Source organism: Carcharhinus amblyrhynchos, chromosome 22 (genome assembly GCF_965287045.1).
Source record: "Carcharhinus amblyrhynchos chromosome 22, sCarAmb.v2.hapA, whole genome shotgun sequence".
In the NCBI taxonomy this organism is placed as follows: Eukaryota; Metazoa; Chordata; class Chondrichthyes; order Carcharhiniformes; family Carcharhinidae; genus Carcharhinus; species Carcharhinus amblyrhynchos.
The window spans coordinates 17,434,470-17,460,255 of record NC_137345.1 but is presented as its reverse complement, the minus strand read 5'-3'; the positions used below and the strand labels follow the sequence as shown (position 1 = coordinate 17,460,255).

General features: G+C 43.2%; 1 protein-coding gene across 1 annotated transcript; it reads right to left on the bottom strand.

Moving 5' to 3' along the window:
- Window positions 1-850: 850 nt before the first annotated feature.
- On the bottom strand, window positions 851-19,112 carry irf6 (interferon regulatory factor 6). Its single transcript, XM_080209994.1, has 10 exons — window positions 18,981-19,112; window positions 17,493-17,557; window positions 15,536-15,712; window positions 13,418-13,622; window positions 11,259-11,341; window positions 9,992-10,025; window positions 8,190-8,321; window positions 6,033-6,425; window positions 4,253-4,371; window positions 851-2,783 (listed from the first exon to the last, which is right to left on the bottom strand). Exons 3-10 carry the CDS (start codon window positions 15,707-15,709, stop codon window positions 2,559-2,561), a joined length of 1,365 nt encoding a protein of 454 aa, XP_080066120.1. The 5' UTR covers window positions 15,710-15,712; window positions 17,493-17,557; window positions 18,981-19,112; the 3' UTR covers window positions 851-2,558.
- Between the last annotated feature and the right edge of the window lie 6,674 nt (window positions 19,113-25,786).

Below are 25,786 nucleotides of genomic sequence, written 5' to 3'. Positions count from 1 at the left end.
TTCCAAAGAGTCACATTGGAGAGGTTGACTCTGTTTTTCTCTCTCCACAGCTGCTCGCTGACCTGCTGTGTTTCACAACACCAGGTTAAAGTCCAACAGGTTTATTTGGTAGCACAAGCTTTCATAGCGCTACTCCATCATCAGGTTGGACTTTAACCTGGTGTTATGAGACTTCTTACTGTGCTTACCCTAGTCCAATGCTGGCATCCCCACATCACTGCTGTGTTTTAATTGCTGAATAAACACCTATTCTTTCTGTGCCCTATCAAGTTAAAGTTTTTTTTCTCCTGAAAGGAGTGGATTGGTCAAAAAAATTAAATAATTTTAATGGAGTGTTGAACTCCGTCTACCTACATCAAAGAATAAACAAAAGGACAACGAACAGGCCCTTCGGCCCTCCAAGCCTGCGCCGATCATGTTGTCCTATCTAGATCAATCGCTTATATCCCTCTATTCTCCATTTGTTCATATGTCTATCAAGATAAGTCTTAAAATGTGGCTAATGTAACTGGCTCAACCAGTTCACTTGACAGTGCATTCCAAGCCCCCATCACCCTCTGTGTAAAAAAACTTCCCCTGCACATCTCCACTGAACTTCCCCCTTTATCTTGAACTTGTGTCCCTTGTAATTGTCATTTCTGCCCTGAGAAAAAGCTTCCAACTGTTCACCCTACACCTCTCACAGTTTATAAAATTATCAGGTCACTCCTCAGCCTCTGTCTTTCCAGGGAGAACAATCCCAATTTATTCAATCTCTCCGATGATAACACAAAATGTAAAATAAGACAAGACCAAAGAAATGTTCCCAAACACACACCCGACATATTAAAAACATACACTACAACTTGCATTATAAAAACTATATTGTAGTTTAATGCAGTATAGGACACAGGGTCCTCCAATATACAGCAAGCACATGAATATAAAATGGCATGTTACAGATTTTGTGAACATTACATCTGTCAGAATATTACTTGAAATTGGTTCTGTGTAGATAGGTTTATATTGGCTTTCAAAAGGATTCGATCAAAAATAAAATTATGTGCAACTGAAGCAATAATTTACAGATATTTCTACCTTTTACCATCTGCCACCACTTATTCTAAATGCTAGTTTAATATCATTTATGAAACACTGCATCGATTGTATCGCACCAAAGTCAACATAGAGATTAAATCATGTGTACTTATTGGAAAAAAGTAGACATTTTTCATAGCATTCACATTTAAAATTCTGATATTGACTATTGTAATATAATAAACAAAGTTGCTATAATACAAAAACCAAAAATTCTCTTTCATCAATAAGGCTAATCTTAATCTTTTGAAATTTCATGGTACCAGAAACTGATTAATGTCCAGATGACATTCTTAATAAAAATGTACAAGTCACTTTTGTATAGAATTACATCCAATATTGCAGATCCAACACCAATTTCTGAATTGAAGCAGTATCAATAAAATGTAACATGGCAACTAACAATTTCAGTTTACAATTAAAGATTTTTTTAAAAGCATGCACACATGTTCAAAGGCAATCTTATATAGTATGCCAATCCCCAATTATTCAGTTTAATTAGCAAATCCTTTACATAGTATTTTGCACCCAAAAAACTTGCCTCTGCCTTATTTTAATGCATGTATAAAACATAATGGCGAGGGAGATGCAACAACAAAGTTAACTTGATGAAGAAAGTATGTAATGAATTAACTTCATTCAAGATAAAAACAAGGAGTAATCACTTTTGGAAGATGGGCATCTGGTGTTAATAGGTCTTTTGAAACCACATTCTGATGCCATTTAAAACAGCTCTATGCTAGAGCTCGTTAAATATGCCTCCAGTCCCTGTTTACACGTTTTCTCTTTTCATCTCATCACAAGTTTGGGTCCAACGATTTTTTTCACTGCAGAGGGTGTTCCAAATTCTACTGCTAGCTTACAAAAATCTGAACAAGGCTAAATGCGAGGTGTCTGCGAACATTGGCACCACTCAACGTGAAATAAACTCTCTAAATTAGAAGTTTACAACACAAAATACAGCCTTTATTGGACAATTTCAGTACCTTAAAAAAGGCCACAACTGAACAATGTATCAAGACCACTTCTTTACAATAATTACACTTCAAATGTACTTCTTTGGATATAAAACATTTAGGGACTTCCCCAAGTTGCAAAAGTTGCCAAACAAATGCAAGTTCTTTCTTGACAGTACCGCAAATTGATGTAAAATTAGACACCATTGCAAGCAGTGAGATTAAAATCATTATAAACCATTTCTGATCTTGGAGGAAGTTCAGCATTTCCCGATTTACAACTATAGGCAGAGACTGGGCTTATAACCCACACAAGAAGAGATCGTTTGGAGCTCAATTTATATAATAAAAACTCAACGATGCTATAAGTTACAACATAATGACATTCACAATTTTGAATGGTACTGTTGTTAGTGTCGAGAAGCATATTGACCATATATTTAAAAAGTAGTCAATATTTTACATTCACTTTGAGGAATGTTCACCTACAATTAACAGATCTAGTGGTTGGGAAGAAAGTGTATGTTACTGGGTAGGCAGGGGCTGTGCCATTTGCAGGTTCGGAGGTTGAATTTGCCAGGGCTCATGTCCTTGTGTTTGCAGGAGATGGTACAGCTGCTTCAGGTGAGTCACAATATTGTCCTTAATATCTGGGGTTGAGATCTGCAGTCGGATACTGCCACTGTCAAAGGAACGTGTGAATTCACCATTGAACATCTCGTAAATCATCCGTGCAACAACTGGCACAACCTGAAAGATCAAGATAACAAAGATAAAGACATTAAAAAAAACACAACAATTTTTTTTTTTAAAGTTGATTGATTAGTGTCACAAGTATCTTTCATTAATACTGCAATGAAGTTGCTGTGAAAATCCCCTAGTCGCCACGCGCAGGTGCCTATTCAGGTACACTGAGGGAGGATTTAGCATGGCCAATACACCTAATCAGCACATCTTTCTGGCTGTGGGGAAACCAGAGTGCCCGGAGGAAACCCACACAGACATGGGGAGAACATGCAGGCTCTGCATAGACCCAAGGCAGGAATCGAACCTGGGTCCCTGGCACTATGAGGCAGCTGTGCTAACTACTGTGCCACTCCATGGAGAACACAAAGCATTTTCTTGTTTGAGGATCATTGTAGCTTCAAAAGTTCCAAAGGTGACCCTTAGTCAAGTGCCTTTCCCTTTGCAACTGCTACCACTGAGGAGGTGAAGAGAAGTAATACTGTGGGAACATTGTCACCCATTACCCAGACTTAGGATATTTCTATTGCTGGGTCAATATCCCAGAATTTATCAAACAATGTTGCCTTGGATTGCCACACTTCAAGAAGATCCACACGAAGGTAACTAGATACGGGCAATCAACGTGGCCTTAGCAATGTTGCCCATATCCTTGAACAAATGTAAAATAAATGGATGCCGTCAACTGATTAAGCCATTGGTCTACTAATGATAGTTGGTTTTGGAAAAGTTTTAGTGGTGACAAAGTTAAAACTCATTAGTCCGGATAAATGGGCAAATAGTGCGTTTCCCATATCAATAATATACAACACCAAAATATAGCTTCTGGTACGATTAGGCTGCTCCTAACATTATTTTCTTTAATCAGGAAATTTAACCATCCCTTGCCTCTAGATAGTTAGGAGTTATGGGTTCTAATCAAAAGGAATAGAGCAAGAAATATTAAAGCTGGAATTCTCTGCTCGTATATACCAGTGGGGGTCTCTGGTCCTACCTCCTGCCATGTTGACAGCTGCAGGACCAGAAGATCACACCGCCAGCAAGTGGTGAGCAACCTTCCCCCTGCCAAGATGAAGACTTGAGGGGTGGCAAGAGAATCTTGTCCGACACGACTTGTAAACACCCTGAACTCGAGCCCATTTATGACCACATTTCAAAAGGTTAAGTGACACTTCATCACTTGAAACATCATAAAAGAAGAAAAACCTGAAAGTCCAAGCGCTGGACTGTAAAAATGTAGTAGGCTTTTATTCAGTTCTCAATTTTAGAATTCAATAAAGGAGACTGAATGAATATACTCCTACCCACATAGAAGCTGGCTAAATGCCCAACACATCGTAAACACGTACAATGATAATTAACTGACTCAGACTGTCACAGACTCTTTGTTGCAAAATTATACACTGCAAACCAAGTACTTTATCTAGAAAGATGACTAATAATTTATATCGATGCAAAACCCAGCAATCTGTTACCTGCACCATTATTAGCTTTTTTTCCTTAGGTTTGCCATCAGGCCATTCTTCTCCAAAGCACAGGTAAATCTCGAAGGGCGGCACTTTATTACTTTGGCCCCTTTGTAGATAAATCAGATCTGCAATTCAAAATTAAAATCCGTGAGCACAATTGTATGTGTGTAGACAATGGGCGGGATTTTACAGCCTCGTTCAGGCAAAACCGGAAATTCTCGCCCGAGGTCAATGGACATTTCTGTTTTCCGCCCCTTGCCCGCTCCGATTCCATGGCAGGTGAGGCGGTGGAATTCCGGCAAATGTCTCCATTTAAAAGTGCGGCCAGTATTTTTTATCAATTGTTAGTAATAAAAAAGGTGAAGTGACACTTTTTTTAAACCATTTTCATTCTACGTGCGATTCTGGGTGTAGTACAGATCCGATTTAGAAATCTGCTTTCAGGGCCCCCCCCCCATACGCTCTCAGCCATCTCCAGTCCAATTTACACTGTGGGCAGAGCTTAACACTGCCACAACATCCAGAACTCTGAAAAGCGCATGCGTGATTAGAAAAATATTACAAAAGACGCGCCCGTGTCAGATTGCTCCCGAGCCACAGAAAGCAGAGAAAGCCACCCGGATATCTCAGGGGGAGGTTGGGGGGGGAAGGGGGACAGAGGGATCTCTGGAGAGGGGGGCAGAGGGATGCGCTGCCACTCTGCGGGCGATCAGTGGCAGGGGGGGTGGGGCTGGGGAAGGGGAAGAGGGGCAGGGATGGTGAACGGTCTGGGTAGTGGAGGGGTAGATAAGGGGGGGGGGGCAGTGATGTGTGTGGGTTGGTGGATAAGGGGGACACACACACACACACACACATCACTGTCCCCCTTATCTACCCGCCCCACTACCAAGACTGATCGCCATTCCTGCCCCTCTTCCCCAGCACCCCCCCCACTGATCGCCCGCAGAGTGGCAGCGCATCCCTCTGTACCCCCAGAGATCCATCTGCCCCTCCCCCCCCCAACCAGAAATCCATCTGACCCACCTCCCTCCTCCCCTCCCAAGACAACGATCTGGTGTAACCCCTTGCATTTACCTGTTTAATCCCCCTAACCTGCATATCGTTGGACTGTGGAGGAAAATCAGAGCATTTAGGGGAAACCCACATGGACATGGGGAGAATGTGCAAACTCCACAGAGTCAGTTATCCAAGGTCAGAATTGATCTTGGATCCCTGGCGCTGTGAGGCAGCAGTGCTAACCAGTGCCACCGTGCTATACAATCAGTGTCTCTCTCTTTCTTCATTACGACCCTTTCCTACATTTACCCCCCTTTATCTTCAAATACAGCTGCCTCTAGCTAATGGTAGAACCAAGGAATCACAGCTCCCTCATCTAGAAAGAGTGCAGCAATTAAAATGCTGGTCTAGCCAGCAATGCCCAAATCCCGCAAAATTTTTTGTTTTAAAAAGAAATTCACATAGAATAGAATCAGAGAATCAACACAGTGCAGGAAGCCATTTGGCCAATGGAGCCTTCACTGACAACAATCCCACCCAGACCCTATCCCCATAACCCCATGTATTTACCCTGCTAATCGCCCTGACACTAAGGGGCAATTTCTGCACGGCCAATCAACCTAACCCCCGTATCAGGGGCAGAAAGCAGAGGAGATAAACACCTTTGGGAGGGACACCATCATATACCTACTGCCACAAGGGAATTTGTGCTTTTATTTACAGAAATTAAACCAAGTTTATATCATCCATTCCACTTAGCTTACATAAAGAGTTATTGAAGAAAACTCACCACTCAAGAAAGTTTCCAAACAAAAGAGTTTAACTTTCTTCTGTCGTTCTATGACATGTGGGGTATTAGTTCCACTCGCACATGGGCCTGACCAGTACACTTTACACTGACACAGGCGGATGGCATAGATTGCATGACCACTCACTTCCAGGATCAGCCCTCGATCCATCACATCCAGCAGACGGTTTGTGAAAAGACGCTGCTTTTCGTTCGAGATATGGTCTGTCCCAGGAAATTTCACTTGTTCAAGGGAAACGGGACCAAATAACTCCTCCTGGTTTGGCATTGGACCCAGATCCCCATAAAAGAGACGGCATCCCTGTGGATTGCTGACGTTTAAGGCTGGCCCCAATTCTTTGCCTCTGTACTGGAACTGGATCTCCAGGTCTGTCACTGTACAGAATTGAAGGGAAAACAAGGATCAATCTTTTCAAGTTCACAAAAAAACCTTTCCACAACATATTTTTATGATTTGAAGGATGATGATTAGATTCATACACATAACCATAGAATCCCAACATCGCAGAAAGCCATTCGGCCCATCGAGTCTGCACCGACTCTCCAACTGAGCATCTTACACAAATCCATCACCCACCCGCTCCCCTGTAATCCTATGCATTTACCCCGTTAATCTCCCTAATCTACAAATTTTTGGACAATAATGGGCAATTTAGCATGGTCAATCCACCTAGCCTGACATCTTTGGACTGCGGGAGGAAATTGGAGCACCCAGAGAAAACCCACACAGACATGGGGAGAATGTGCAAACTCCACACTCACCCAAGTTACAGTCACTCAAGGCCAGAATTGAACCTGGTGCTGCGAGGCAGCTGTGTGAACCACTGTGCCACCAAATAATGAAACACATGGATAAATATTAATTGAATTTCTTTTTAAAACCATTTAATTGTTCACTGAAAGTTTTTGACATCAATTCCCATTTATCTTTGTTTATGTTCTTTAACCTTTGTACTGTGGAAAGCAAATGCCCCACCCTCAGTCAGTGCAAAATATTCAGAGTTGCCAATAAACATGAATGTTTTACTCTAATGTACTTTCCTCAAACATTTTCTTGGGGAAAGAATTTAGCTCAGGTAACAATATTCTCAGCACAAAATCCAAACATTCCAGCTTCAAGGATTTCTTTTGGATGCAACAATATATATGGGAGGAAATCAGCCAGGTCATTAATGCAGAGAGATGCATTTCAGGCAGTGCTATCATTAGATTATACAATAGGCCAAATTCAGATAAATATTCAAGATGTTCAACATCCCATGACAATATGGAAAAGAGCGACTAGATTCTTCTTGTATCCCACGTTTTATGTTTATTAGTGCGACAGATAGCTTTACATTAACACTGCAAAGAAGTTACTGTGAAAATCCCCCAGTTGCCACACTATAGCACCTGCCCGGGTACACCGAGGGAAAATTTAGCATGACCAATGCACCTAACCAGCACATCTTTTGGAGTGAGGGGGGAAAACCCACACAGACACAGGGAGAACATGCAGACTCTGCATAGACAGTGACCCAAGCCAGGAATCAAACCCAGATCCCTGGCACTGTGAGGCAGCAGTCAGAGTCATCGCGGTTTACAACATGGAAACAGGCTCTTTGGCCCAACTTGTCCATGCCATCTCTTTTTTTAAACCGCTAAGCTAATCCCAATTGCCCGCATTTGGCCCATATCACTCTACCCCCATCGTACCCATGTAACTGTCTAAATGCTAACCATATGTTACATTCTTCCTTCATCGATAACTACCAATTTAAACAAGTTAATTGGTCTTTTCGTGCATTATGCACGAATTACTAAAGCAGCGAAGTGTTACACTTTTCTGTACGGTTGTTGCACTTTTAAGTTATTCATTACACAGCTAGCTCACTGAAATATTTCCAGTACGTCATGTGTTTTTTTTCTATATACATAATGCACGCCTTCCTAATGAGGATGCAATGTTAAATATTAATAGCCAATTTCAGTTCAGCTTTTTAAGGAATATGACAGGAAAAGCAATTAACAGCAACTGAGTTGAAGGTTTGCGAAGAATGTCACTAATTAGGCTGGCAGACGACAGGGGAGAAAATCGTTGCCATAGAGAAACATGCCAATCTTAGATCTGGTTGTGGTATGCAACAGAGTTTTGCTTACTGGGCAGCGAGCTGATCCAGGTTTCTGGAGAGCTGAATATCTCTGCTGGCATGTGTGGATCAACCTGCAGGATTTGTTCTGGCTCAGTCTTTATCCACTCATTGGTGACATTTGCCGGGGCTATCGGAGAGTCTGCAAGGTTCAAGTTACACAGTTAAGAGCTGCCATCATTGCTGTTTAATCCTAGATCATCTTACACTGTTAAAAATTATTATTTTTTGCACTGTTTGGTTGGACCATCCACTCTCATCGTGTAACTTAAATTACAGCAGTGTTCACTTTTTGTAAGACAAATGATCTCAAAGCAGGTATTGTCCATCCTATTTGACCCAAGTCAGCAACGGTGGCTGCCTAGAGAAGTGACCATAGTACAAACAATAGGCTTTCTAGGCTGCCCCATAGAATCAAATACTACTGCGTACAGCAAGATTGGAATTTTTTTTACTTATTAGTGTCACAAGCTTACTTTAACACTGCAATGAAGTTACTGTGAAAATCCCCTAGTCACCACACTTCGGTGCCTGCTTGAGCACTGAGGGAGAATTTATCATGGCCCATGCACCTAACCAGTACATTTTTCGCCTACAGTACATAAGGAGGCCACTCAGCCCATCAAGTCTGCACCAACTCTCCAACAAAGCATCTCACCCAGGCTCACCAATCCCCTGTCCTGTCCATGTAATGATGTAAAGAGCGGCTTTTGCTACCAAATAAACTCGTTGGACTTCAACCTGGGGTTGTGAGACTTCTTACTGTCCCTGTAATCCCACATATTTACCCTGCTAATCCCTCTAAACTACGCATCTCTGGATACTAAGGGACAATTTAGCATGGCCAATCCATTTAATCTGCACATTTTTTGGTTGTGGAAAGAAACCAGAACATGCAGAGGAAACCCACGCAGACACAGAGAACGTGCAAACTCCACACAGACAGTCACCCAAGGTCGGAATTGAACTTGTGCCCCTGGCACTGTGAGGCAGCAGTGCTAACCACTGTGCTACTGTGCAGTCTTGCAGGTGCTAATTATGTCTAAAAGTCATCATAATGCTTCAAGTAAAATTGAATTATAATGGAATGCTGAAAGTTTCCCAAGTACACAATGTACTTTACATTGAAAAAAATTTCTTAAAACATTAACCCAGCTGGAGTGATAGCTACAAAGCAGAATGTTGGATTCTTAATTGAATGATTGACTTTCAATCCCTAGTTCCTGCTTCACCTCTTAAGGATGTCCACATTGCCTGAAATGCAGGTATGGCAAATAGAGTCCCATTCCAGTGTTAGTCACAGATCAATGGCAGTGCACTCGCCTCAAGTCAAAAGGTTGTATGTTCAAATCCCCTCCCAGGTACAAAACTCTAGGCAGACGCAGCAGTCAGAGAGAATGCTGCAATTTGTAAATAGAAGTTAAATTAAACCAATGTTAAACTGAAGCCTTGTCCGCCCCCTCAAGTGAAGGGAAAAAAAATTTGTTACACTATTCAAAGTACAGCAGGAGAGTCTCCTCACTGTCCTGGCAAATATTCATCTCTCTAAGTTTCAGCATTGAGCACTTTCTGGTACACCATCTTTGGCTGAGCTGCCTTCTTCCCACCTCATACCCATACCAACTTTTCAATGAGACTTGTCGGAAATGAGCTGAGATTGTCCAGGCCCATTTCACACTGGATGCTTACAGCCAACACAGAACCCAACCGGACTGATTTCAAACCCAATTTTTAGAAATGTATTTTATTGCAAGATCTTAATAATTAAAAACAAGAATGTGGATTATTAAATTCACATTTGGGTTCACTTACCATTCAAACTGAGATATGGAAAGCTTTCTTGCATCTGTGTATAAAAGAAGATGAATGAGTAGTTCTTCTTTTAAAAAGCCACAAGTGACCAAAGACCAATATTTTCATAAATGGGAAGCTGGCTGCTGCTGAACACACAGTAAGTAGTCTCACAACACCAGGTTACAGTCCAACAGGTTTATTTGGTAGCACGAGCTTTTGGAGTGTCGTCCCTTCATTAGGTGACTCACCTGATGAAGGGGGCAATGCTCCAAAAGCTCATGCTACCAAATAAACCTGTTGGACTTTAAGCTGATGTTGTGAGACTACTTATTGTGCCTACCCCAGTCCAACACCGGCAACTCCACATTATTGCTGAAGAGTGAGGATCTGTACTAGCTTTGCTTATTGGATCTAGAATGCACTGTTAAAAGGGTGGTGGAAGCAGATTCAAAAACATCTAATCCCCTTTTGGAAAAGTGAAGTATTTTAATGGGATAAATTTTGTAGGGCTATAGGGAAAAAGGGGAATGGGATCAATTGGATTGTTCTATCAAGAGCACAAACATACAGCCTCCTACTTACTACATCAAGCTATAATCTGAATATAACTGATTGCATTCATTCCTTTGGAATAGATATTGATTCTATTATTTCCTAACAATCCAAGATTGATTGTCAGCAGATAAAATTGCATTGGTTACCATGATTAATTTAATTGTACATCATCTGCTGGCAGTCAGCACAACAGCCAGCTGAATAGAACACAGAGCTGGCAAGCAAGGGTGATTTGAAGACCATAATTTCAGGTTTAGATGCTATCATCTGAAAATGTTATTGTCTCATATGCATTAACAATTTAACACCCACTGGCATGAGTAATTAAAAGCAATGTATCCACCTCCCCCCCCCCCCCCCCCCCCCGGCCTTTGGAGAAATAGTCATTGCCATCAAGCCAAGATGGTACATGCCAGTGAGCTCAGAGTCCATGGGGCACATGTCGGATTTTCATCCACGTACGGTCTCCAGCTGGGAGTCTTACATAGCAATAGGGAGCAAGTTGACATTTTTTTTTCACCCACTCTCCAGGCCTACAACTTCTTAGGTCAACTGTAAAGCCCCTACAACTGCACTCAACACTGACCATGAACTGAGATTGTATGACTTAGTTCTATACCTGGCGGTAACCTCAGCTACCAAATCATCAGGGTTAAAGCTGTCCAGGCTGAACTTACTGCAGCAGCATTACCTTGTTCCAAATTGATGTTTCAAAAGTTTTTCCACTCACTTTAACTTGAAGCTGAGAAGAGTTCGAGTCATCCTCCTCTTCATCTTCCAAATCTACATCATTTTCTTCCCACGGTACAGATCCTGTAAAATATATATTAACCACATTATAAGATAAAGACATTTAATATAAACCAGCGCTCTTCAGAGATCAGAAAACCTGGTTGTGCCTTTACAGCACTGAATGAAGTGAAACTTAATTTGAGCAGTGATTCTGGCAGCTGTTTCATGCATTCAAATAGATTTACACTATGATCTTACTCAAGGATGTGCCCAGCTAGCTCAGTCAGTACAGAATGAGACTCAATCTCATTCCCCACGTTGGGCACCATAGTTTTATGGTGACATGGTGGCACAGTGGTTAGCACTGTTGCCTCACAGCACCAGGGATCCAGGTTCGATTCCCAGCTTGGGTCACCATCTGTGTGCCATTTGCATGTTCTTCGCGTGTCTGCATGGGTTTCCTCTGGATGCTCCGGTTTCCTCCACACAGTCCAAAAGACGTGCTGGTTAGCTGCATTGGCCATGCTAAATTCTCCCTCAGGGTACCCGAACAGATGCCGGAGTGTGGCAATTAGGGAATATTCACAATAACTTCATTGCAGTGTTAATGTAAGCCTGCTTGTGACACTAAGAAATAAACTTTAAAAGGATCATTTTAAACAGAAAACAAATAAATTTGTTTCTTTGATTGTTTAAGTCCCAAAACTATTTTGGCTCTTTAGTCATTTGCCACATTTGAACCAGAGCCCAAAATGCAGGAAGAGGCCATTCAGTCCATTGCGGCAGCACCGAATCTCTGAACAGCATTTTACTCAGGGCCACATCTCCATCCTATTGTTGTAAGCCCACACATTTACCATATCTAATCCAATTAACCTACACATCTTTAGACACTAAGGGACAATTTAGCATGGCCAATCTACTAACATGCACATCTTTAGAGTTTGGGTAGAAACCAGGACACCTGGAGGAAACCCATGAAGACATGGGGAGAATGTGCAAACTCCACACAAACAATCACCCAAAGCCAGAATTGAATTGAGGTCCCTAGTGCTCTGAGGCAGCAGTGTTAAGCACTGTGCCACTATCTCACTCATACTCACCATCACCTCTCCCAATGTCTTTACTGCCTCAGATGCATTGTGGAGCTTATCTGATATTCAGTCTCTGCCACAAACTCTGATCTTGAGCTACTGACTCTATCCCATTCTCTGGTCACCATCTGAGGCCAAACAACAGTGTGTATCCTGAACTACCTCCTGGAACAGGAGTCAAGCTTCTGATTACATATCCTCTCCACCACAAAGAGCTGTCTATTTCACTTCTTTAACATCACTCATTTTTGCCCTAGCCTTCAGCCAATTGCTGATAATGCCAGCAACCAATGCCTTTGCTAACTCCAGACTTGACTATTCGTATGTTCTCCTGGCCTGACTTGAATTCCTTAACGTGAGCTGCTTTAGAAACTCTGCTGCCCTAATTCTAACTTACACCAAGAAATATTCATCCATTGAGTGATTGCTGATCTACTTCCAACAATGCCTCAAAGTTTTAAAATACATACCCTGAAGTTAAAGCACCCCATGGCCTTGCCTCTCCTCATCTCTGCCATTTCCTCTTGCCCTACACTCCTGCCACATCTCTGCACTCCTCCAATTCTGGTCCCTTGCATATGCCCAGTTGTGTTCACTCCACCACTGGTGGTCATGCCTGGAGTTGCCTAAGCTTAAACCTCAGCAATTCCCTCCATGAACCTATCCACTTCTCTCTCCTCTTGCAAGTTATTCCTTTACACATCTTTGACCAAGATTCTGGTCAGCTGTCCTAATATCTGCAAATATCTCTGTGTCAAATATTATTTGACAATGCCCCTGTGAAATGCTTTGGGACATTTAACAAGACCCTAAAGTTCATGAGACCATTGGCAGTCCAGTCTCTCTATCAATGACAATCGTTTCAACTTGAAATTTGACCCCTTGAAGCTTTTAGCTACTTGTTGCATGTCCCAATGTAAAACTTTTTTCCCCCCAATTCCTGCTCCCAATTGTTGCAACTTTGTTAGTTATTAAAAATTATTCAAATTGAATCCCAAACTGACAAGAACTTTTAGCAAATGTTTGCCAATGTCAGCTGTGATAATTAACCAAAATGTTCTACCTGGATTGCTGTGTGTTCCATTGCTTTGTGGGATATCACACACTTCGTAAATTTTAAGAGGATTCATTGGAACCTCTTTGGTTCCATCATAAATAAGGTTAAATTCACGACTTTTGTTAAGGGCGCAACGCAGCTGGGCTTTCCATTTGGCTGGATCAGGCTCATCAATCCCTTCTTGGTACTTCCCAGTTTCTACTGCCCAGGCCTGTAAATAAAACACATCAGAGTTAATACTCAAAGTGATCCTACATCATAGATTTAAACTAGATCAGCGCTCGCAAAATGCTGCAGATGCTGAAAATCAGAAACAAAAGCAGAAAATGCTGGAAAAGCTCAGCTGGTCTGTGGAGAGAGAAAATAAAGTTAACATTTGGAGTCCATCTTCAGACTTGAAGCATTAACTCTGTTCCTCTCTCCACAGATGTTAGCAGACCTGCTGGATTTTCCAGCATTTTTTTCTTTTAATATCAGTGCTTGATCCTATCACACATACAACACCTGACCCACAAAAATAATATTAAACTGACTATATTGCCAATGAAATTGATCAGGAATGCAAGGCTCCAAGCACTTCTAACCTAAAATATCAATCGAGGGTCATACATATAACACAGTCTTTGTTTGCATTTTAATACGGGGTTTGTTGCCTGAAACTGGCAGACACTTTGGTAGGCCAGTGCTAGGTTGCTGCAAGTTAGCAATGGGAATAGCATTAGCATGAATGGGTAGAGAGTTTGTCAATCCCACGAGATGATTGATGCCTTACTGATTTCAGCAAATTAAAGAACAATCTCATTGTTGGTTTAGTAAGTGTCAATGTCATGATTAAATATACAAGATCTTAGAGAATTATAGAATCCCTACAGCGCAGAAAGAGGCCATTCAGCCCATCGAGCCAGCAGCAACAACAATCCCACCCAGAGTCCATCCCCGTATCCCCACATATTTACCCTGCTAGTTCCCTTGACATTGAGGGGCAATTTAGCATGGCCAATCAACATAACCCACACATCTTTGGAGTGCGAGAGGAAACCAGGGCACCCTGAGAGAACCCACATGGAAACAGGGAGAACATGCAAACTCCGCACAGTCACCCTAGGCTGGAATCGAACACAGGTCCCTGGCATGGTGAGGCACTGTGCTAACCATTGTGCCATCACACTGCCCCCATCTACCAAGAGACACGCTGACCACACTCTTGGTCTCAGTTTAAAATAAAAGATTTTTCTTCAACCATCTATTTCATATAACCCAATGACTTAATTCAGAGAAAATTAGCACCAGGCTTTTCAACTTTAGTGGGAACATAAAGGTGACAGAAGTGAACCGGCCATTTTCAATTAGAATTACTCAGCTATGTTTTGTATGGTGGATCTGCTTATATGACATTACTTTCCACAATGCTTTTACAGCATTTGCTTTTACCAGCTTTTACAGATGCACCGTAAAAAACATTCTTTTTGGTAGTATCACAGCTTGATATGGCTCCTGCTCTGCCCAAGACCACAAGGAACTACAAACGGTCATAGCCCAATCCATCACGCAAACCAGACTCCCATCCATTAACTCTGTCTACACTTCCCACTATCTCGGCAAAGCAGCCAGCATAATCAAGGACCCCTCACACCCTGGACATTCTCTTTTTCACCTTCCTAAGGGAAAAAGATACAAAAGTCTGAGGTCACGTGCCAACCAATTCAAGAACAGCTTCTTCCCTGCTGCTGTCAGATTTTTGAATGGACTTACCTTGATTAAGTTGATCTTTTTCTACACCCTAGCTATGACTAAAAACACTACATTCTGCACTCTCGTTTCCTCCTCTATGAACAGAATGCTTTGTCTATATAGCAAGAAACAATACTTTTCACTCTATGTTAATACATGTGACAATAAATCAAATCAAATCAAATGCTAAGTCGCTAAAATATATCCCAGAATTTCTACTGTGCAGAAAGAGGCCACCATTTGGCCATTGTGTCTCTGCCAGCTCTCTGAATAAGCATTATGATTTAGTTTCATTTTCCTGCACTTGCCCCATAATCATGTAATTTCTTTTTATTTAAGTACTCTATCACCTATTTGATAATACAATGTAATGGTGTAAAACCTGGGCTTCACCTTAAAGATAGTGTTTTCTTCCTCTTGAGGGGGGCTGTGGCGAGTCGCATGTTTCCAAGGGATTTGGAAACGTTTATTTTCCCGATGGAGCCAAACTAGACCTGGGAAAAGGCCACTGTCTACTTGGGCCACCAGCCAAGGTTTCAACCGTACCCTGCGCGGGTGTATTGCCATTTTCTGAAATAAAAAGGTCTTTGTTATTTAAGATATCAAATAAAATGGTCACATAGGATTAGTCCTACAGGATGGCTTCAACAATACTGATTTGTAAATGAGAAATAATGAAAAACATTTTTTAAAAACAACATCTGTCAGGGTAATAAAGACTGAAAAGTGTATTTATCAGGGTAACAAGTCATTGGAAAAGCGTAGCTTCAGCACCAGTTTTAAATGGCCAATTTGAATTGCAGGAAATAACAACAGTTGAATTGCATAAAGCAAAGCTTTCTTAATGCAATTTGTTTACAATAGTATACAATTTGCACCCAAACATCTAGTGTATTGTGCTGCAGGCAGGTCAGCTTACCAACAAGAAAATAAAGAGGGCACCCATAAGTCTTTAGAATTCAGAATAAGTTAATATGGAGAGAACTTCCCCCTTGTGGGCGAATCCAAACCTAAGATCATAACAAGAAATCTACCAATAAATCTAATCAGGAAATGGGAGAAATATATTTGCTCAGTGGTTCACAGAATTGTTACGACGCAGACGGAAGCCATTTGGTACACAGTGTCTCACACTCCAAACAAACATCACGACTTAGTTCCGTTCCTCTGCCTTTTCCCCATACCCTCCACATTTGCTTCCATTCAAATAATCACCTAATGCCTGGTTGAATGTCTCGATTGAACCTGCCTCCACCACACCTCCATGCACTGCATTCCAGACCCAAAGCACTCAATGTGGAACTCACCACCACAGGACTGGGGGAAACAAACATATCAGGGGTTTCCAAAGGGAAAGCAGACAGGCGCATGAGAAAAGCAGAAGTAGGAAGACGCATGGGAGGTGAAAAATATGGAATCGAACGAGAACCACAAGGACCATAAACCCCCACACAGACTAGGTGGGCTGATAGTTACAAAGAATATGAAAGCCAATGTATAATTACAGCCTAAAAACAACCCAAATCAAATCTAGAACTTGGACCCAACAGAACACAGGAGCAAGTCAATGGAGACTTGCATCCCTTCCCTCTGAAAGCAGGTCTTAAATACACATACACACTGCATTAAACTAAGTGAGAGACAGTCAACAGAAACCATTTGCACCATAGCAAAGCCTGCTGTGTCAATGTGGCCCACAATGTAAAGGGGTTTTAAAAGCACCAAAATTGCATTTCTAACATCAGTGGTAACTGCAACACAAGTTTCACCAGAGACCAATTGGCTTCTGCTGCCTAATTTTCGTATAGAACAATAATAGTAAAGTTTCGCAGTCACTGCAGTAGTAAAATCAGATTTTTTTTATTAAAAAAAAGAAAAAGCCGGGGCAATGGTCAATTTTCTTTAAACAAAACGATGATCAGGGGTTCAACGCTTTGCTGTGTTTGCCAACACTTTATTCTCTGTGAGAGCCTATACTCTGTCGTGAAACCAAAGCTGCCTGCCCGCTCTCTCACACAGCCCTCCAGAATCAGGTGAGATCTGAGCTCCGGATTCACAGTGAAATAGTAGCAGGACATGACTAACCCAGACAGAAATCATTTACTGTGGTTAAACCCTGTTCTCTGTCGGGGAAATTCCACCCTTGATGCAGCGGAAGGAATGTTGAAGGCCCACAGGGACAGACGGGCACACCCTTCACCCACCTGAACAAGTTAAGGGGCTGAGAATTACCCCCCATTCCCCAAGGACAGGAACCAGACAGTCAGAGGGTTAAAATCCCAAACCCCAGTCCGGGACAGGGGGAATCAACTTGGAAGAAACGGAGATCAGAAGTTCGCATCCTATTTACCTTCTCGTCGATATCCAGCTTGCAATCCCGGAAACGTTTTGCTTTAGAGAGAGTCTCCTGTAAAACTGGAGTCAAAAACACTCTGTTAGCAGCCAGAGAGCGCAACTCAGCCTGAACAGCGGCCAACAAGCTCTGACCCGGTCAACTTTTACTTTAAAAGAAATTCCTGAAATTTGTCCCGATTTTAACCAATTTCTCCCTAACCGCCCTCCCCACTAACTTCCTCCAAGTTGCTGCTATCGCACCTACGTCAGACCCAGTCAACACCGCACCCTGAACAGCAGTTCAACAGCACCCACCCAGGACCAACTCACCTCCAGCATCCATCCCACCCAGGCCACCCCCCCTACACACACAGCACTCACCCCATTCAGTGCACCCATCTTCCTCCAGCACCCACCTCACACAGGCCACTCACCCAGCAGCCACCACACCCAGGGCACCCACTCAGCACCCACCACCTCCCCCAATCCCTTCTCACCACCCCCCCCCCCCCAGGACACCCATGAGAACCTCCCCATTAGCCACCCCCATTCAACCCAACCAGGGCAGCGTTCATATTACCCATCTCCCCTGGGCACCCACTTCACCCCCCAACAGCACCCAGGGCAGCACCCACCTCACCCCCCCCCAACAGCACCCATTTCACCCGAGATAGCACCCACCTACCTCATCTCAGGCAGCACCCAGAACTGCAGGTTAACTGCATCCACCTCACTAACTCACCTTAAGAAATCAGTTCATAGCTTATTTTAAAAACAATCTACGGGACAGTTAAAACTAAACTGATTAACTCCACAGTAGATATAAACAACCACTGAAAAACAGGAAGGCGGGGGGTGGGGACGGGAGCGAGAAATCCAGACAAAAAAAATCCTAAAATGTTTTAAAGGGTGTCAAAAAACTAAACAAGAAGAATCTGAAAATAAAGTCCAGACAATGAGCGACCCGAGTTGTTACGGTGCAGGAGGCCACTCCGCCCGTTGTTGCTGTGCTAGTTTTAAAAACGGGGCAAGGTAAAGCTTTAGACATTTGATCAAGTTTATTCTAAACTTTGAAAACGAAATGCAGAATTTCGAGATCGAATATCCGTTGGGAATAAGATGGGGCCTCTCAGATATTTACACACACACTTTATTCAGAAACATCTAGCTGATTCGGAAATAAACAAAAACACGGGGGTAAATTTCCAGAACCCCCAAAGACACATTCTGTTTAAGAGCCTCTGGATTCTAGTAGATTCGTGAACACACCGTAAATGTCAAACATTTGGTGGAAAAAGATTCCAGTGGAGTCACAAACCTTGCATTTAAAACTAAACTTGGATAACTGAAGAATAACAAAATGTGAACACAAGAGTGTGCAGTGAACAGTCTCTCTCTAGCTGTTCCTGCCAAGAACACTGAAATCCGCCTGACACCAGGAAAATATGGGAAAGTGTTCACACAGTCGCGCGAAATAGAGAGCCCGAATTGGATCTCAACTTACCTAAGAGGACACAAACACTCAATAATAAATTCCCTGCTTCCACTGCAGACACTTTGGGAATGTCGATCTTCCCTAGTTTCGGTTCACCACCAGGTGTGTACTGTGACTCATTGGGTCACATGAGTGTGCGTTTCCTGTGCTGCTTTTTCCAACTTTGCCCAGTTTCGCTTCGAGGAATTTGAAGCATGGATAGTGAATCAGGCTGACTGCAGCTTGACTAACCTGTGAAACTGCAATACAGTGATGTTGTAGCCTGCGGGGTAACTGACCATCTCTGCTCTCCGTTTATCTCACTGCTAACGCCATAATTTTCCAAATCATTCCAACTATGGTTTCATTTGATTTATTATTGCCACATGTAGTAACGTACAGAGAAAGGTATTGTTTCTTGCGTGTTACAGAGAAACCGTTCATAGAGGAGAGGGTGCAGAATGTAGTGTTACAGTCATAGCTCCGATGTAGAGAAAAATCCATTTAATGCAAGGTAGATCCATTCAAGAATCTGATGACAGCAGGAAGGAAGCTGTTCTTGAGTCTGTTGGTACCTGACCTCAGATTTTTGTATCTTTTTCCCAACAGAAGAAGGTGGAAGAGAGAATGTCTGGGGTGAGTAGTGTCCTTAATTATTCTGGCTGCTTTTCTGAGGCAGCGGGAAGTGTAGATAAGGTCAATGAATGGGAGGTTGGTTTGTGTGATGGATTGGACTGCATTCACAATCTTTTATAGTTTCTTGTGGTCTTGGGAAAAGCAGGAGCCAAACCAAGCTGTGATACAATCAGAAAGAATGCTTTCTATGGTGCATCTGTAAAAGTTGGTGAGAGTTGTAGCTGACATGCCAAATTTCCTTAGTCTTCTGAGAAAGTAGAGGCATTGGTGGGTTTTCTTAATGATAGTGTCGGCATGGGGGAACTAGGACAGGTTATTGGTGATCTGGACACTTAAATATTTGAAGTTCTCAACCCTTTCAACTTCATCCCTGTTGATTTAGATAGGGATGTTCTACGCTATGCTTTCTGAATTCGATGACAATCTCCTTGGTTTTGTTGACGTTGAGGGAGAGACTATCGCCGCCACACCAGTTCCCAGGAATCGGGAACTTTGATCCCAGCTCAGTTTAAACAAAATCACTGCATAGAACCTGCAGACCATTCCACAGTGTTTTATAACTAACTTATTTATTTAGTGGATGCCAAGCAGATTATTCTGGGTCCTGCTGAGTTGAGATGTGGATAGACATCTGCTGAGTCTGTGGATTGGACATTCCTCTATGATGTGGTGCATAGTTTGCTCTCTCTCCCACATGCACACTGGGGTCTCCCATCTGTGGAGGTTGGCCAAACAGGGGCCATGGCTGGTCCCGAACTTGTTGGTGGGTGGGCAACTCTGTTCTTGGAAAGTTGAAAACAGGCAGCGGTTGGGTTTGGTTTGGTTTGGTTTGAGACAAGTACTTACAAAGAATAGGGCACAGGAACATGTCTTTTTGCTCACCAAGCTTGTACCGACACTTGAAACCTTTCTAAACTAATGATGTTTTACCTCTATGTGGCCAATGTTCCTCTATTCCCTCCTTATTCATGAAGCTGTCAAGATGCTTATCACCTTCTGATAAAAAAGAAAAACTTGACCCTCACATCTCCTTTAAACTTTCCTCCTTTTATCCTAAACCTATGTCCCCTAGTAATTGATATTTCTACCCTGGGAAAAAGACTCTGACTATCTATTATATCCATGACTCTCATAATTCTATAAACTTCTGTCAGGTCGCCCCTCAGCCTCTGACATTCATGTGAAAATAAACCAGATTTGGCCAATATCTCCTCATAGCTAATACTCTCCAAACCAACCAACATCCTGGTAAATCTTTTCTGTACCTTCTCCAAAGGTGGTGGCAACGAGAACTGTACAAAATATTCTAAATGTGGCCTAACCAAATTTTATATAGCTGCAACATGACATGCCAAGTTTTATTATCTTTGCCCCAGCCGATGAAGGTTAGCATGCCATATACTTCTTGACCACCTTATCCACTAGTGCTGCCACTTTCAGGAAACTGTGGATCTGTATGCCTAGGTCCCTCTGCATGTTAATGCTTTTAAGTGTTCTGCCAATTACTGTATACTTCCCTCCTTCATTGGACCTTCCAAAATGCTTCAACTTGCATTTGTCTATATTACATTCCATCTGCCATTTCTCTCCCTAGCCTATCTATAGCCTGCTGTATCCTCTGGCAATCCTGCTCACTATCTGCAACTCCCTCAAACTGCAAACTTACTTGTTCTCCCCAATTCATTTGTATATACTACAAACAATGTGTCCCAACACTGATCCCTGTGGTCACAGATCTCCAGTCAGAAAAACACCCTCCCATCGCTACTCTCTGTCCTCTATGCCCAAGCTAGTTCTGTATATATCTTAACAGCTCACTGCGAATTCCACGTAACTTCATCTTCTGTATCAGCCTGTCATGAGGGACATTTTCAAAGTCCATGAAGACAACATCCACAGCCCTGCCTTCATCAATCATCTTGGTCACTTCCTCAAAAAGCTCAATCAAGTTAGCGAGACATAAGAACATAAGAAATAGGAGCAGGAGTAGGCCATCTAGCCCTTCGAGCCTGCCCCGCCATTCAATAAGATCATGGCTGATCTGTCGTGGCTCAGTTCCACTTTCCCGCCCTCTCCCCATAACCCTTAATCCCCTCACTTATCAAGAACCCATCAACCCGCTTCTTAAAAATATTTAGCAAGGCAGCCTCCACCACTTCAACGGGCAGAGAATTCCAGAGATTCACCACCCTTTGAGTGAAGAAGTTCCTCCTCAACTCCGTTCTAAACCGCCTCCCCTTTATCTTGAGGCTGTGCCCCCTAGACTGTCTTTTTTGAGCGGGAAGAGTCTCTCCACCTCTATCCTATCCATCCCATTCATCATCTTATACGTCTCAATGAGATCTCCCCTCATTCTTCTAAACTCTAACGAGTACAAGCCTAGTTTATTCAGCCTCTCCTCATAGCTCAATCCCCTCAACTCCGGTATCAGCCTAGTAAACCTCCTCTGCACTCCCTCCAGGGCCAAAATATCCTTGCGCAGATGCGGCGCCCAAAACTGCACACAGTACTCCAGCTGCGGCCTCACCAATGCCCTATACAGCTGCAGCAAGACCTCCCTACTTTTATATTCAATCCCCCTCGCTATGAAGGCCAGCATCCCATTCGCCTTCCTGACCACCTGCTGCACCTGCAAGCTGGGTTTTTGCGACTCATGCACAAGGACCCCGAGGTCCCTCTGCACCGTCGCCTGCTGCAGTTTTTCGCCACGTAAGTAATAGTCCTTCCTACCATTCTTCCTACCAAAGTGGACCACCTCACACTTGCCAACATTAAATTCCATTTGCCATTTCCTGGCCCATTCGCCCAGCCTATCTAGATCCTTCTGCAGACTCTCCACACCCTCCGCACAATTTGCCTTTCCCCCAATCTTGGTGTCATCAGCAAATTTCGACACCCTGCACTCGGTTCCCTCCTCCAGATCATCTATATAAATGGTAAATAGCTGAGGCCCCAGCACCGACCCCTGGGGCACCCCACTAGTCACCAACCGCCAATCCGAATAGCACCCATTGACCCCCACTCTCTGCCTCCTATTTGACAACCAATCCTCTATCCACGCTAACACCCTAACCCCAACTCCATGTCCCCTGACCTTCTGCAATAACCTCTTGTGAGGTACCTTGTCAAACGCCTTCTGAAAATCAAGAAAGACCACATCCACCGGCTCTCCTCTATCCACTGCCCTAGACACATCCTCATAGAACTCCAGTAAATTTGTCAGACACGACTTCCCTTTAATGAAACCGTGTTGTGTCTGCCCTATCAAGCAATTCCCTTCAAGATGCCTCGCAATTTCCTCCTTAATGACGGATTCTAACATTTTACCTACCACAGACGTTAAACTAACTGGCCTATAATTCCCCGCCTTTTGCCTGGCGCCCTTCTTAAACAACGGCGTAACATTAGCCGTTTTCCAATCTTCCAGCACTTCCCCGGAATCCAGCGACGTCTGGAAAATAACCACGAAGGCATCCACTATAACCTCCGCCATTTCTTTCAGAACCCTCGGATGCATTCCATCCGGTCCTGGGGACTTGTCCACAATCAGCCCCTCCAGTCTGTCGAGCACCACCTCTCTAGTAACAGTAATGTCATTAAGACCCTCCAGTCCTACCACCTTTCCATCGCTAACACCCGGCAAATTATTCACGTCCTCCTCTGTGAAGACAGAAACAAAAAAGTTATTCAAGACCTTAGCCATATCCCCATCCCCTACCACTAGCTCCCCTTTCTCATCCTCTAAAGGACCAACGTTCACCCTAGCCAGCCTCTTCCTTTTTATATATTTATAAAAACTCTTGCTATCCTTTTTTATATTAAGTGCTAGCCCAGCTTCATAGCTTCTCCTACCCTCCTTTATCAACTTCTTTGTCAATCTTTGTTGACATTTAAACCTTTCCCAATCCTCTTCTCGCCCACTGCTCTTAGCTACTCTAAATTCCTCCGCTTTTAATTTAACACTTTCCTTCACCGACATGACCTCCCCTGCACAAAGCCATGCTGCCTAACACTAATATGTCCATATTTTTCCAAATGTGAGTAATTCCTGCCCCTAAGAATATTCTCCAATAATTTTCCTACCACTAATGTAAGGTTCATTGGCCTATAATTTCATGAATTATCCCTTCTTAAACAAAAGAACAACACTGGCTATTCTTCAGGCCCCCGAGATCTCACCTGTGATTAAAGAGGAGACAAAGATGTTGTTCAAGGTCCCAGCAATTTCCTCCTTCACCTTCCTCAATATTCTAGGATAGAACCATCAGGTCCTGGGGTTTTGTCTACCTTAATGCTTTTCAAACACCTAACAACTTTTTTATATTGGTGTGCCTTAGAATATCAGCATACCCCTCTCTAGACTCACCATCCACCATGTCTTTCTCCTTTGATTGTTGAGTTCAATGATTCCCAATCACTGTCCAGGTAGAATTTGCATTGAAGTCTTGTTTGGGAGGCTTTATCCAAATGGGCCTTCCTTATGGGAGTTGGGGTGGGCTAAATCAATCAACATGAGTTGGCAGAGGGCATTGCAACCTTTTAGCGGGTTGGTGCAAGTCAGTGGATATGTGGAGGAGTGATGTTTGCCAGGAAACAGAGCTAAGGGAGTGGTGTTCAGTATTGTGTTCCAGTACCGCTATGAGGACCCAGGTTCAAATCCCACCACAGCAGATGGTAGAATTTGAACTCAATAAAAAATATCAGGAATTAAGAATCTTGATGACAATGAAACCATTACTGATTGTGGGAAAACCCATCTAGTTCACTAATGTCTTTTAGGTAAGGAAATCTACGGTCCTTACCTGGTCTGGCCCACATGTGACTCCAGAGCCACAGCAATGTGGTTGATTTGCAACTGTCTTTGGGCAGCTAGCCAGCCAGTGATGCCCATGTTGAATGAATTTTAAAAATTGTTTCAGAGATGCAGAGGGATAAAGATTGGCAGGGGAGAGCTTCCCCCACACTTCTCCAAAGGAATGCCATGGCATCTTTTACATCCACTTGCGAGAACAGACATCTCATTGGACAATTGGACACCCCTACTGGGACAAAAATACCTGCCCTCGATCTTTCCATTAGGAACTGTCAATGGGGCATTGGCTGTTTTAATTTTTCTGCCCCCTCTCACCCATTCAACCTCTCCAGCCTTCCCAACTTTCCATTCCCTCAGATCCAACCCTGACTTTGACATCAAACCTCCGGACAAAGATGGTTCTGTTGTCGTCTGGCGTACTGACCTCTATCTCACAGAGGCTGAGCGCCAACCTCCTACCTCCCTCTGGACCATGACCACACCACTGAACATCATGTCATTATCTCCAACACCATCACTGACCTTATTTCCTCTGGATGCCTCCCCCGCCTCCATCCCCACAGCTTCCAACCTCACAGTCTCCCAACCCCTGACTGCCTGTTTCTATTGACCTCCAAAATCCACCTGGTACACCCAATGTGTCAGCATGCTCCTGCCACACTGAACTTATTTCCTCTGATCCTGATTCCATCCTCACTCCTTTGATCCATTCCCTTCCCACCTACATTTGGGATTCCTCTGATGCCCTACATTATATTGAGAGCTTCCAGTTCGCAGGCTCTAACCGTCTTCTATTCACCATGGATGTGCAATCTCTCTACACCTCCATCCCACACCAGGATGGCCTGAGAGCTCTTCGGTTCTTGAAAAGAAGCCTGAACAATTCCCATCCACCACCACTCTCCTCCACCTGGCTAATTTGTTCTATTCTCAACAACACTTCCTTTAACTCATTCCATTTTCTCCAAATCAAAGGAGTAGCAATGGGTACCTGCATGGGTCCTAGCTGTGCTTGTCTTTGTATGGGGCATGTGGAACATTCCTTGTTCCAGGCCTATTCAGGTCCCCTCCTACAATTCCTTTACCGGTACATCAATGACTATTTTAGTGCCGCTTCATGCTCTCGTCCAGATGTGGAAAAATTCATCAGCTTCACTTCCAGTTTCCACTCTTCCATCACCTTCACCTGGTCCATCTCAGACACATCCCTTCTCTTCTCTGATCTTTCTGTCTCCATTTCTGGCAATAGACCAGCTGCCAATATCCATTACAAGCCCACTGACTCCCACACCCTACATCCTGCAAGGACTGAGATTTGACAAAGGGTCATCTGGACTCGAACCATCAGCTCTTTTCTCCCCTGACAGATGTTGCCGGACCTGCTGAG

Excerpts from the sequence above, each read along its gene's own strand:
- irf6 (XM_080209994.1), bottom strand. The coding sequence starts at position 15,709 with ATGGCAATACACCCGCGCAGGGTACGGTTGAAACCTTGGCTGGTGGCC. Across the intron at positions 13,623-15,535 it reads AAGAAAACACTATCTTTAAG|GCCTGGGCAGTAGAAACTGG; the intron begins GTGAAGCCCAGG and ends TTTTATTTACAG. Across the intron at positions 11,342-13,417 it reads TGGAACACACAGCAATCCAG|GATCTGTACCGTGGGAAGAA; the intron begins GTAGAACATTTT and ends TATATTTTACAG.